The following is a 13,564-nucleotide window of genomic DNA, read 5'->3' on the forward strand; positions in this document are numbered from 1 at the left end:
GCTTTTTTTCTTTTTTTTTTCTTGGAAGAAATCTAATCTTTTTAATATTTATTACAGGTTTCAGCACTCTCGTGTGGGAGGAGCATGCTCCAAAAATAAAAGCCCCATATATTCCCCAATGAAACGCTAATGTGATTAAAACTGCGAGCTGTTGAGTGCATTAACGTCCAGTCACCGGTTTCTTCCGTGCAGTTGCTGGTTCTGAATTTTGAGACTTTGTTGTTGTTTGCACCAAAGAAACTGTATGAATACATTCTCTTATTCGTCCTTCTGTCTCGACGTGTTGGCGCACTCCACCGGGAAAACTCGGGTCACTTTTCCTCGTGATAAACCTCGTTACCAGATGTCCACAGACAAATAAAACTTTGTATTTCCACAGACATATTCATATATCTTTTATAAAATAAATCTTGTATTTCCAAGTGTACAATAATAAAATGATGCACTCTGCAGAAAAAAAGGTAACAGAAAACTCCATATATACACACAGTATACTGTTTTGGCAGACAAAAACATGGACAAGTTCAGTATTGTAAACAGCTCTTTACTCCCATTCACATGTGTTCGTCTACCATTTATTGACTTCTCCCGTCGGCTTGTTGTTCCTCCTGTCCCGTTACATTCATACAGTAAATCCAGAAAATTGTGCTTTAGGAAATCTCTTACAACAATCCGCGGCTTTTTTTCCTTCATATCTTTTCTTAACACCTGTTCTGCTGAGTAGAAGTGCACTGTCTCCAAACAGCTGAATGTCTTAAACAGTCTGGTGGCTGGTAGTTCACTCATCTCTCCTGGTTCAGTCAGGAGAAGAGTTGGGGTTAGACGAATGGCAGCAAACTTGTGCAGTGGCGTGGAGGATGTAGAGATCTGAGCTTGATGACTGGGAAGGTTTGGTGGCACATGTGCAGCAAATGCTCCATTAGTAATTTGCCAGTTATCTAGACTTGAATTAACTTGCAGTGAAGCCGTGTGGTGAACTGAGCTCGTGCCTGGAAAAGCAGCGTTTTACTGATGGCAGAAGTTAGAGAGGTTAAAGCTGCGCTTGGGATGCAGGAATGTTTGTGATGGAATGTGAAGAAACACTAGCGTGCACGGAGCAGTGATGTCTGGGTAAAGACACAGACTGGTGAAGGAGCAAAGCTTTGGGTTTTGAGCTCAGGAGGCAAGAACAGAGTGGAGGTCTGAAGGTGGGCGTCAGGTCTGCGCGTCTAGTTGTCCTCGTCCGTCAGCTCCTCCTCCGCGATGGCCTTCTCCGGGATGGCCTCAAGGCTGCATCTGCTCTTGGACTCAGAGCCGAAGGAACCGCTCACCGCGCTACCTTTAGTCAGTTTACAGGTGAGCGCGGCATAGTGGATCTGCTTGAGGTTCTCCTGGACTTCGCTTCGGGCATGCTTCAGTAGATCCGCCTGGCCCTGAGAGGTAAACACAGATCACAGAGTCAGACAGCAGCAAATTGGGTGTCAGGAAAAACTGTAGCTTGTAAAACTTCTTTCAGTTTAATTTGTGCAACGCTAATTCACTACACAAACATCTCAAGGGGTGTTACACTGTAAAATAAAGAAAACCATACAATATCAAAGAGCACCCCAAATATTTGATGGTATATTATTAGCATATATTTTCTATTCTCTATGAACAGCACTTGGGAACAGTGGGGTTAAAGACCTCTAGTTGAACCAGGCTCAGGGAGGAAGCTGCAGAGCTGATCGCTCTTACCTCTGTGTTTAGATTAATGTGTTGTAGAGTTGTGTCAGTGTCAGATTTAAGATGTTATTGGCTCCGAAAAGTTTATTACAAATGCTTTGTGAAGGTCACTGACTCACAGTCCATAAACATTCCAGTTTCACTAACGTCCCACAAAGTGTCCTCGTGCCTCTGCTGTGCAGTGACAAACGTAACGAATCATCCATCCGTCCATCTTTTTAAACGCTTGTCTAATTCAAGGTCACAGAGAGGGTGGAGCTTATCCCAGCTGTCATTGGGCGAGAGTCAGACCCTGAACAGGTCGCAGAGCTGAACACGTCTCCTGTATACTTTAATTTCACTGCAGTTGGTTTTATAAGCACAACATACAGTTGAGTTTTTAATGAAATTTGAAATGTTTTTCACACCTAGTTCTACCTGTAACTTTATTTTTCTTAAACATGTATTCACTGCTTCAACATTACCTGAACATCTGTGCAGTTCTAACACTGAAAGTCCACAGCAGGCTTAAATAGTTCATTTTAAGTTGGTTAAAACACAAGTTACATGAGGTTTCTTTTATACGTGAGAGCCTTTATCATTGTGGAACACGTCACTGTTAAAGCAGCATTTACGGCCGACTAGATCATTTTCCTGACCAACAATCAGATTTCCTCCCAGCAGCGTTTCTCTGTCGTCACTTCCTTTAAATGTCAGAGTAGCTGATGCTGCAGTCATCAACGTGCACTTTAGTTCAACTTGTCAGGCTGACTATGATCAAAACTTGATCTGCACTGTAACACCTTATTGATTAACAGTGATCAGCTCTGGTCCTGGTGCTGTGGCAGGGAACACACTCGGTGCTTTTAGCCATAAATCATGCAGCTCACTGTAGTGTATCTATTTATTCCTTTCCTTTGTTTCGTTTGTATACAGTCTACATGCCATTGTAGCAGGATAAAGGTTAAGTAAGCTGAGCGTATACAAGCAATCCCTGTGTCCTGAAAATCTCAAGACTCCTCTAAACACTTGCTGAAAGGCACTTTTTTTTTTTTCCCAACTAATGTCATGATGTCAAAAAGGATCAGAAGAAATGTAGCTTACAGCGAAGTGAGAGGATGAAGCGAGCAGGGCCCATTGTATGATAAATAAAGGTTATTATGCAAAGCTCCTCTAAGCAACGTGGTGGCATTGGCCTCCATTAATAAAACTGGCTTGACTTATAAGTGATGTGACTGAAAATCTCACCTTCAGAATGGTGATGTTCCACGTGAAGCTCTCCACAGCCTTGTGCAGCTTTCTGCCTTTCAAGCCTTCCTTCACAGCCAGGTCGTGGAGGTTCTCGTGAAATTCCATAGCTGCGAGAGAGAAACAGACGAGAATGAGTGTCGAGTCAGTGCGGTGTTTGTTTAGGAAAGAAGAACAGCTGCTGCGAGAGTGGAGTCTGGGATATGCGAGGCTTGCTAGGCTTGTTGTCACTGTGAGGAAACGCATGCAAGCAAAGACCCTGGCATGTACTGTCGACATTCACATTTCTCCAGCAGCGGAAGTACAGAGACTCTCCGGAGGTGGGAGAGCATTACTGTCTCCTCACTGCACGCATACGAGGTGATAATGGATCGCAGTGGCCACAGTTACATACATACCAGGTCTGGAAAGCAGGTGAGATTGTCCTGTAGCACAAACTCAAGCGCCTGCCATGAAAATATTAAGTCGTGTGGAAAGCAGACGTGATGGAAAATGTGCTCTGTTTTTCAGCTTTTCATTGACCGCGGAAGGAAAATGTATCCGACTTTTCTTGGGACTGCTTTGTTTTATTAGAATCCACACAGTGTTTATACATAGATTTTCACTGGGATGTCCCTGTCAGCGAGGGACTGTTTTATGCCTCTCTTCAGCATCATCAATGGGAAATCTATATCATGCAGTGACTAGTGTGCAAATCCTGGGTAAACCCTCCTAATACAGGGATGCTAAGGGACAGGAGTACAGATGAGGAGAAGGAAACAGTGAGGCGGGATAAAAGAGACCCAGAAACAGAGAGAGTGGGAGACGGACACGACGCTCTTTCACTGTGGATTAGCATCACGGCCTCCAACAGAGGAGGGATTTGTCTCCTGAGGAGCTTTCCCACCTCTTCCCTCCTCTCCTATTTTTCCCCCTCCTTCCTCTGCATGACTGAGTCTGACTAAGGACATGTTTAAAGTTGACTTTGCTTTGCAGGGCAGCAACAGGAAACTTCAGCCTGAGAACCATAAACCAAAGGCAGACAGAGCAGAGACTCCATGACTGCGTAACATCTCTGCACTGGAAACTCCACATACATTTCCGCTTGAATCTCTGATAACAGCTTGAGCCAGTCGTAGTTCCTGTCAGTGCTGTTGCCATGGAAACATGGTGTGCACGAGAGAGAGAGAGAGAGCGAGAGACAACAACCCCCCCCCCAAACCCCATTTGTGTGAAATCTCCATTATAGGTGTGTGGTGCTGGGCTGTTTTGGAGCCACTCAACTGAGGATTTGCGTCTGTCACCAGACTTCTGGCATGAATACAACCTCAGGAAGCTGACGGGACTCAGTCAGTTGTGACACATTTATCATATTTGTAGCAGATGTCACGTCACCGCTCCCAAGTTGTTTTTTTGTATTTTCCCCACCATTTTTTGCTATAATCGAATGTGAAATGACATCTGTTTAATTCCAGGTCACTACTGTAACTACAGAGCTGCTGCTGCTGCGCACATGAACCATGACGGTGCTGAAGAAGGTGCACACACACACTTAACTTACACTGAAGGTTGCCTAGCAACGTTTTATGGAGTCTGGCAGGCAAGAAAGGGGAAAGCTCGTTCTTAGCAAAGCATTTGAGACTCTAATCTCTGAGGTAATGCTGCAAGACTGCAACTGTACAGTAAAGCCCGCTTCGAGAAGGCTGAGGCGTAATGTGAAGGATTGCAGCATGACCTGAATTTTTCAATAGGTTAAATTCATAATTCTTTCAGCAAGACAGGATCATATCTACTTATACCACACATGCCACTAAAACCTAATTTTATCAGACATGGAGTACAAATCCAGATTAAGCAATTATCCAGGTCTGGGTCACAGGGGCAGCAGTCTAAGCAGAGACACCTGACCTCCCTCTTCCCACTATATCCAACAGCACTTTCACAGGACACTGAGACGTTCCCAAGCCTGCCAAGAGACACAGAGCCTCCAGGATGTCCTGGAGTGCTCTAGGTAGGACGTGCCAGAAACGCATTGCATAGGTGGTGTCCGGGAGGCGTGAACTACATCTTTCAGTGTGGAGGAGCAGTGGCTCTGCTCTGAGCCCCCCCTCACTGAGCTCTTCGGCCTGTGTCTGTGCCCATACCCCTTTCAGAGTACACTACTCCCAGCTCGTGGCCACGGGTGAGGATAAAGTGTATATTGATCAGTAAATCTCAACTCATTCTTTACCACAATGGGCCAGTCCCCAGAGATGCTGCAACAATACAACAGCTTCTTGGTCAATTGCACTTTTTTCTGTTTGTTTAATATTGCTGAAATTAAGCCTTTTGGCTAAGAACTCACACAACTGTACTTGTATACAGTCGTGTGTCTGTATGTATAACTGGAGTGATGATAAACTGTTGACTCTATGTATAAATGTTCAGAAATCTACATCTTAAAGTAGAAAAGCTGACAAGCAGATAATTAGCCAGAAAATGAAAAGAATCAAAGTAATGGTTATTATATCCTTAAAATATCCACTGCTCTACAAACGGATTAAAGAAAGCTTAAAGGGACAAGATTGTTTTAGACAATTTGATTTTTGAGAATCTGTCATGTTATCTTGTAAAATAAACTTTGGCTCTTTGCTTTGTATTCTGCCAAATGTCACAGTGGCTCCACTTTGCACTGAATACTGTAATTTTGAACTTGGCATTTAAAAGAACATCTTCTGTGCTGATCATGTTAGTCTGCAGCAGCTTTGGCCATCCAGCTCCCCCAAATGTTAATTGGAACCTAAGTGAGTATCGGGTGAGAGAGGTGACATCCCTGTTTGAGCTGCAAACACCTGACTGAGTTCGCCGACACCACCTACGTCCATTTTTTTCTCTCTCTCTCCTCCTTCGTCTGAGCTGATGTGATGGATTATTCACAGCTTTAATAGCTGCTCCTGCTGAAACATTCTGCTTTCTGTAAAGGGGGAATTGGGTTTATACTGACCCAGTTTCTACTCAACAGACGCACAAAACCATGCTGCATGCACCGCTGGGATAGAATTATGTCAGTTTGGGATGGAAAATAAATCAATGTTCAAGTTCATCAGTTTGCCATCTGTTGTGTCCTAGTTTGCAATTGTTGGTTGTTTAATTTTCTCCAGTTGATTTTGGATAATCATATATAAATATGCTTTGAGATTTAAGTCCCCATCATGCTTCTCTGGAAGCTTTTGAAATAAAAAAAAAAAAATAAAATGCTTGTCTTCTTAAATTTTTACTCCCGTCTTACTCGTTTGTTGGACTATGGTTTCATTTAAAGTGTCCTAATATGTCCTTCCATACAGGAGGTTGGCCGCTGCACCCTGCCTACATTTTTGAGGCAGCTCATGGTTTTCACGTGTAATATATGCTGTTTCATGTCGTTCTGCGTTTCTATTGGTCGAAATGTATTCCACACAGGCCATGCAGTTCAACGCAGCTGAACCAGGAAACGCTCGCATTGGCTGCATTTGTCAGGTCGGACCGAGGAGCAACTTCTGAAGCCAAAACAGCGCCAATACCTCCAGTTCCCCTAGTGGCCACTTGAGGCTGGCTTTGAAAAGCAGTCAATTCTTGTCAAGCTCTAAATTTGTAAGATGCAAGGAAACAAAAGCATCTTTGATCTGTACAGTCCCACGTAAAAAATCTCCAAAACATGTTTACAGTCGACCACTGTAGACAGTTTTCCACCCTCAAACAACTCTGAGGGTCCTTTTTTTTTTTTTTTAAAGGTATTCTGGAGGTGGAGGTGTGCCAGCTTTAATTAAAGAGTTTAACTGACTGTAGCGTATAACATTTAATCGACTAGTGAACTGTTCACATGCCACACTCAGTCTGTGTCTGCCTACAACACTTTACAATTTAACTGGATCATAATAGCTAGTTATCTGCTATGAGCCAGGCTGCACTAAAGAGGTGAGAGCTCAACAAGAGTGATGCGCTGTTCTTTACCACTAAAATGTGGTTAATTCAAAACTCAGTTTGGTAACCTGCGCAGGCATACTAGCATATTCAATTATATGATAATAGCCACTTTTTAAATCTCCTCTAAATCAGTAACAAATCAAGATCAAGCATCTGCCCCGGAACACAACAGAACTGATAATGAAATGCAATTTTGTGAGGTAAAAATGATCTAATAATGCCTGGCAGGCATCTTTTTCAGGCTTTTATCTTTTTAACTACTTTACATGGAAGATAAGCAACACAACAGCTGGCACATGTAATCTCACTGTGGTAAGCCGGTAACAGTAACGTCATAGTCTAAATTTGCAAACTGCAGACAAAGAAAAGCCAAAAAAGAGGGGAAAAAAAGGACGCCTTTTGATGTGTACAATGAAGGCCGTACAGATCACAGGGTGTTATTATGGCTGAGGGACACAAACAGGTCATGCATTTAGGACAGAAGCTGTTCTGAATTGTGCATGCTACAGTCCAATTTGGAGCCAAACAGAAAATGCTCTAAATAAAAATTCAAAGGCTTTGGGGGATCTTTCTGATGTCAGTAAGTTCAAGTACATCTTTAGCCCAAAGCCACTGGCTGGTAATTGTTAAGGTCTGGAAGGTGGTTGAAACGAAAAACACCAAAATGCCTTTGATTCACATTGCTTAAAAAGGCACAGTCGTCATCCTCTCTGATGCAGCAAGACAATAGACAATGAATATTTTATAAGTCACCCATCTGAAAGCCAATAAAGCTGAGCTGTGGTAATGATGGTCCATCTCTGCGCCCTTCCATTCTCACTAAGCGTTTCCAGCAGGCTTGCTCAATGTTAAATTAGCCCTCTAGACTACTTAGACAGGATTCATTGCGAGAAAGTGCTACAATATGAATCACATTAGCTTCAAAATTAAGAGGTTTTACCCATATTTTTGGTTCACTGCTATAGCTGCTTCATGAAACAAGAACGGCCCTAAAATAAAAGGCAGTCCTCTTCAATCATTAACACAGACTCAAGAAGAAACGGTGCCTCCAGAGCCCATCTGTGTGCTGCATCTTAAATCCAGTGAGCTATGAGGATGACCAAACTTGAATGGATTTGCTTTTCCCTTATTGACACAAAGTCGAAATGTTACAATCGGCTGGCAGGCCAAGGCTCCATAAAGGCATGGAGCTCTAACTGGTACTGAATGGCGTGTGTGTGGATAGATTGCCATCTATTAACTTCACACAGTCTTCCCCCATTTCACTCGTCACTCAGTCTCGAACCATGTAATTAGAATACAGGACAGAGGCTCTTACAGGTGTGAATTAAACACCTCTATTTGAATGGCAGCTTTTCAAAGAGAAACAGTGACTGGATCACATTAATGAACCTGAATCAAATGGTAATTCCACTTATGCAAATAAGAAAATTCTAATTAATTCATATTGACTGATCCCACGTCACCTCTGTGGCTTCAGAGGAGACATGCGGCCACAGGCAAACACTCAGATGCTGATTAGTGGTGTCAGGAAATTCTGCCTTTTAAGGGTTTTCCTCCTCTCCTGTGTGACTGTATCTTACCTGCTTTTTGGGTTTGTAGGATTCTCTCGTACACCCCCTCTGAGCTCTCTAGCAGCGTCTTGCTGGTCTGGATTACCTGAAAGCACACAAACATATTTGCTCACATTTGCCTTTAGTTTCCACATCAGCAAAACTAGCATCCCACAACAAAGCAGGAAGCAGTCTGTCTGCTAGCAGGCAGTTTCTATCCAGGGAGTGCTTAGAAAACAAGTTGTTATTACAGGGGATGTGAGTGGGCCAGGCTGCTAAATTGCATTTTTGAAAGCCAAAATTAGAGGGTAGGAGACACAAGCAATTAGGTTGTTTATTAAAAGTTACTTTTCTTCCCTGAAACACCACCAGTGTCCTGTTTTAAATGAGAAAAATATATATGTGCAAATCTGACTTTGGTTGGAAAGTATTTTTTTCAAAGGAAGTGCTGATAATTAAGGTCATTTCAATTAAAAACATGTCAGTCATTCTCAAGCAGCAACACCATTACTGTGTTCTCTGTGAAGCTGCAGCTGCGACAGATGCTAAGTTTAGCTCCTCTGGTCTTATGCGCACCTCTAATTGAGTGCACAAACTCTGCTGACCTGCAGACTGTTGAAACTCTTGTGGCAATCCATTTACATATTAAATGCCAGCGCTGCTTCTTCCTAACAGTAAACAAAAAAAATAAAGAAATAACGAAAACATTTTTTTAACACAAGGAAGACGGCAGCAGCATGTTGTTTCAGGAGGTTAATGGTGCATATGTAGGCTGTCAGAGACGGGGGTAAATAAGCATGGAGTAAACAGGGTGCCTGGAAGACCATCTGGATCTTTTGCCACAATTATTTTAGTAATAGCTTCATTTTTTTCATCTGATGGGGATGCTATTTATACCCTAATGTTACTGCACTTTTGATTTCAATTAAGTGCCTGTAGGTTACTGGTGCGGCACGGTCGTAATTGACTTGTTCACTCCCGGTGTGACTTAAGCATATAGAGGTTGTGCTGCGAAGCCAGGCGGCCCGGCTCAGCTGCCAAGATGGAAATTAAGGAATGATGAATAATGTTTTATTGCAGAGATCGGAGAGACAAAGCCAAAAACAAGCATCACTGTGGCCCCAACATCAATCTTTGGAGCCTGCCAGCCAGATCCCAGAGAAGAGGGAAATCAGGGAGGCCCGTATAGAGAGCGATAGAGGGGAAAATATATAGTACTTAATCCAACAGAGGCTGTACTTCACTGCTCTGACAGTCTTACTGTAATGACGCAGTCCCACCTCGTCCTTAACTGGTGCTTAATCTGAACAAAACTTTGCACGAATATTATCACACATACACTGATGATTAACAGTTCTTTGGATTTTCATGTATATTATCTTCATCTCATCATCATCCTGCAATGCAATATTACGTATTCTGTTTGTGTCTGCTTCGCGTGTCATGTTCAGCATACGCCGACCATACGTTACTTAGCAGGCATCAAAATTTCTATCCGCAACTGAACTTTGTTGCCGAGTTACAAAAGATACGTAGGGAGAATTTGAAAAAGTGCGACAGGTCTGGTTTGTATTTAATAAAGCTGTCTCTTTAAACAAAATCAAAACTATGGTACATTTTACTACCATATATCTTCCTTCCAGAAGCACATTAGGCTTTTCTCATTTCTCTATTTGGTGCCTCGCAATCTTCTCTGTCCTCCTGCCTGTGACTCCAAAATCCATCACTGGACACCACATTGAAGGATGCCTTCATTTCTAACATACTTCTCAAGGACAGAGGAGAGAGGAGTAATACTCGAGGATGCACAGAAGCGATTTTGCCATCAGAATGTAAAAGGCGTGGCACGCAGCTGACCTATACAAACACAGGTGACACGACGACACCACAAACAACTAGATCTTTGCACTCGCATGCTGTTTCAGTTATTTGCAATTTGGTTAATCGCCTGCATGATAGCCTACCTTGTCACATTGCACCATGGTGTGAATTGCATCATGTGATCACATATCTGAATCAATAAAATACAGCAGTAGCTGGACTACAACAAAATTTATGTTGCTGCTGTGCCAGCTTTGATGGCTGAGAGGCGAGGATGTCTCATTTTGTTGAATCCCCGTTGCCTCGATTATTCTCTCCTCGCATCTCTGGTAGGAGGGACTAAGATGCACGGGAAGGATACAAGGAAAGGAATCGAGGGTGTATAATCCATGAAATTAGAGAGCTTTGTTTGTTCCTACCGTTTTGGTCTTTTCAGATGTGTTAATAAGGAAAATATGAAATAATGCCAGCCTTATCCTTTATGAGCATGTCGACAGACTTGTCACGGCCTGAGCTGCTATTCTTTCTAACGCACTCTAAGAAAATAAGTGAGAACACAGCAGACGTTTTCTGAAGATAAATATGAACGTGCAGCCTTTTTCCCCCCGAAGCATGACTATGCAGAGTCATTGCCTGATACTGTGCTCAGTATGGGGGACAGACACCGTTGCACAAACCCATATGGTGACTCACCATGTTCTTCTACAGGCAGTCATGACTAAGTGACTGTGGCTGTTTGTCTCACTCTGCAGCTGCAGTTGCGGCACTTAGAGCTGCCTCACACACTGTGATTACTTTCCTGATGGGTAAAGAAATTACTGTCTTGGTGGCAGACACAGCAAATCAAGCGTCTTTAAAGGCATATTCTAGTAAGGTAAGTGGGTGGACTGCTCCCTATTTGCACACTAAACTGCATCCTCTAAATGTTATGGCCGTTGTTGTTATTATTATTATTACCACCCACATTAACAAAGACACAAATGGTCTTTTATTTTCAAGGTGACGTTAGTTCAATGATACATTTCTGCAAACTAAAACTAAAAAGAGAATATATATTGTGAACAACAACTTTAATGTTATTAAAAATATTGTGTTAATGAGTCTTGTTTGATGTATGCGGTTGAACTGCAGATAACAGACATCTTAGCAGAACCATTCTAGAACAAAGTTTATTCCCCAATAAAAGCCTAACATATGGGTTTTGAAGTCCCCTCGGTTCAGTGTTTCAAAGACTTTGTATTTTCTCCATCCACACTCTGTGCCCTTAGTTAATCTGTTGTGAGTACAAACAGAAATCGGACCATATTACCTAAGAGCTCGAGCTGGCATACTACCGAGTCTCTCCAGCTTTTTCTCTTAGCACACAAATGGGCAGCATTGAGACCCACATTCTATTTTTGCCAATCAGGAGCTGAAAGCCTGGCTACTCCCTGCGGTGGATTTTGACACACTACCAGAATTTCTAATTGTACTTATCCATACATTATTTAACATTATTTTAAGGTTGCACTCCCTCTTTTTCTTACGCGTATGCACTTGTCAGCTCATCTTTTGCCGCCACACCTTTCTGCTTGCCATCACTTCTGGCACTCTGCTGATGATCAAGGCCTGCAGCTTCACACCACTTAAGCCCTTGATCTTAATTTATTTGATTTTAGTCCCCAAACACCCGTCATTTTCTTCTTTCTTCCTCTCCAACTCAATTTTCCTGGCGCTCCTTCCATCAGGGCCAATTACCTAGCTTTCCGTTCTCATGTCTGAATAGAGCAGAGGGGTCACCTTAATCGGTCTGCATCAGAGTCCTTTTCCTATGTTCGTCCTTGAGTTGCAAGGTATGAAGCTTTTGCCATTTCCATTTTTTTAGTTTAATGCATAATGTATCATTTGGATAACAAATAATGCAAATGCACAGGTGTATTCTTTGAATCCAGAGTTGAACCTAAAGACAAAAGAGCCAAGAACTGTAGTTTCTCTAATGGCCACATGGGACTAGTAGGTAAGCCAGTGTTGTATTAACACGTCCATCTTTCCAGCAGTAAAAATCATATTTACAGCCTGGTTTAAAAAAAGATTTTGGACTTTCTTTTCTTGAATGTTCATACCTAATCTATGTGTTTATTAAGTTTTCAAATCAGAGACAAAATTGTTTCTCTTGTTGCTGTGCTTTTGCCTCCTTGTTCATGTTGTGCCAAGAATCAGTGTCAGAGAACATCGTGTTTTAAGGTTAATGGTGTAGCTGGGAATAGCCTCAATGGCATGTTGCATAACTTGTAAACATTGATTTTATTACTTAACAGAACTTCAGCCCTGTTACCTAACCATCTCTGTGTGTCCCCATTAGGTCAGTAAGCCCAGGTATTGATCTGATTGGCGTTGGTTTGCCTTGTTAGATCATCCCTTCCTGTTGATGGCAAAAGCATGCATGAGTGGAATGGGTTGCTGCCAAATACAAATTAAGTTTTCTTTTCTATGCACTGCAAAAGAACCACGAGTTTGGACAACAAAGACAGAACACACTTAGATCCAGACGACAAGAGATTAAATTATATCTGCTACTTTGTTTCTAGACATTATTTCAGGTCATGGAATTGAATGCCTCTCTCCTCTTTTTATTTACTGTCATTTTTGATATTCACTAGAGTTACTACTGTGTAAATAAAGTAAATGAATCATGCAAAAAACTTCTCACCATGTCATATGTGGTAACGACTTTCTTTAGGACCTCTGGTAGCAGGCCTTGAGGCTCTAAGTTGGGGTACTGCTCATTGAGGTTGAACACCAGAAGGGGGTTATTGTCAGGCCCAGTCAGTCGAGGGGAAAGGGCCAAGATGCACTGCTTCAGGTTAGCCACCGCTGAAAGGCCGCACAGCTCTTTAAAGGACGCTATGGCATTCTGCAGAGAATGGAGAAAGCGTAATTACAGTCTGGCTTGCATGAACTTATGCTGGTTTACACTGGCATGCCAAGCAAAACATGCATCAAATGGCATAAGCATTACAAAAAGTCTAAAAGGAAAGGAACCTAATATTCCAGCTTTCGAAAATATGCCCTTCATCTGCCCCACAACCGCACAGAACAGCACTTTCTCAAAGGAAACGCCTGGAAGCTCATTCATTACCTGTGGGAACTTTCATTTTGGCTCTTATAAGCCACTCATAAACACTCAATCCTTTTGGACTGACACCAGGTTCACAAAGACACACAGACACACACAGAGACACAAACACCCTAACCTTTCTGTGAAAGGCCAAATTTAAATCCTACATAAACAAGCAGAGGGAAAAACTGGCAGGAGGGCCAAGATGTGTTATAATCACAAGGCCAGTGGCTTGTTATCA

General features: G+C 42.4%; 1 protein-coding gene across 1 annotated transcript in view; it reads right to left on the minus strand.

The window, feature by feature from the left end:
- Nucleotides 1-523: 523 nt before the first annotated feature.
- plcl2 (phospholipase C like 2) overlaps nucleotides 524-13,564 on the minus strand; it is a 39,480-nt gene continuing 26,439 nt past the window's right edge. Inside the window, exons 3-6 of the mRNA XM_026183506.1 lie at nucleotides 12,916-13,119; nucleotides 8,436-8,511; nucleotides 2,932-3,041; nucleotides 524-1,412 (exon numbers count right to left, since the gene is read on the minus strand). Coding sequence (XP_026039291.1) covers nucleotides 1,209-1,412; nucleotides 2,932-3,041; nucleotides 8,436-8,511; nucleotides 12,916-13,119 — 594 coding nt within the window. The 3' untranslated portion in view covers nucleotides 524-1,208. The remainder of the gene's footprint in view (nucleotides 1,413-2,931; nucleotides 3,042-8,435; nucleotides 8,512-12,915; nucleotides 13,120-13,564) is intronic.

Source organism: Astatotilapia calliptera, chromosome 11, assembly GCF_900246225.1.
Source record: "Astatotilapia calliptera chromosome 11, fAstCal1.2, whole genome shotgun sequence".
Classification (NCBI taxonomy): domain Eukaryota; kingdom Metazoa; phylum Chordata; class Actinopteri; order Cichliformes; family Cichlidae; genus Astatotilapia; species Astatotilapia calliptera.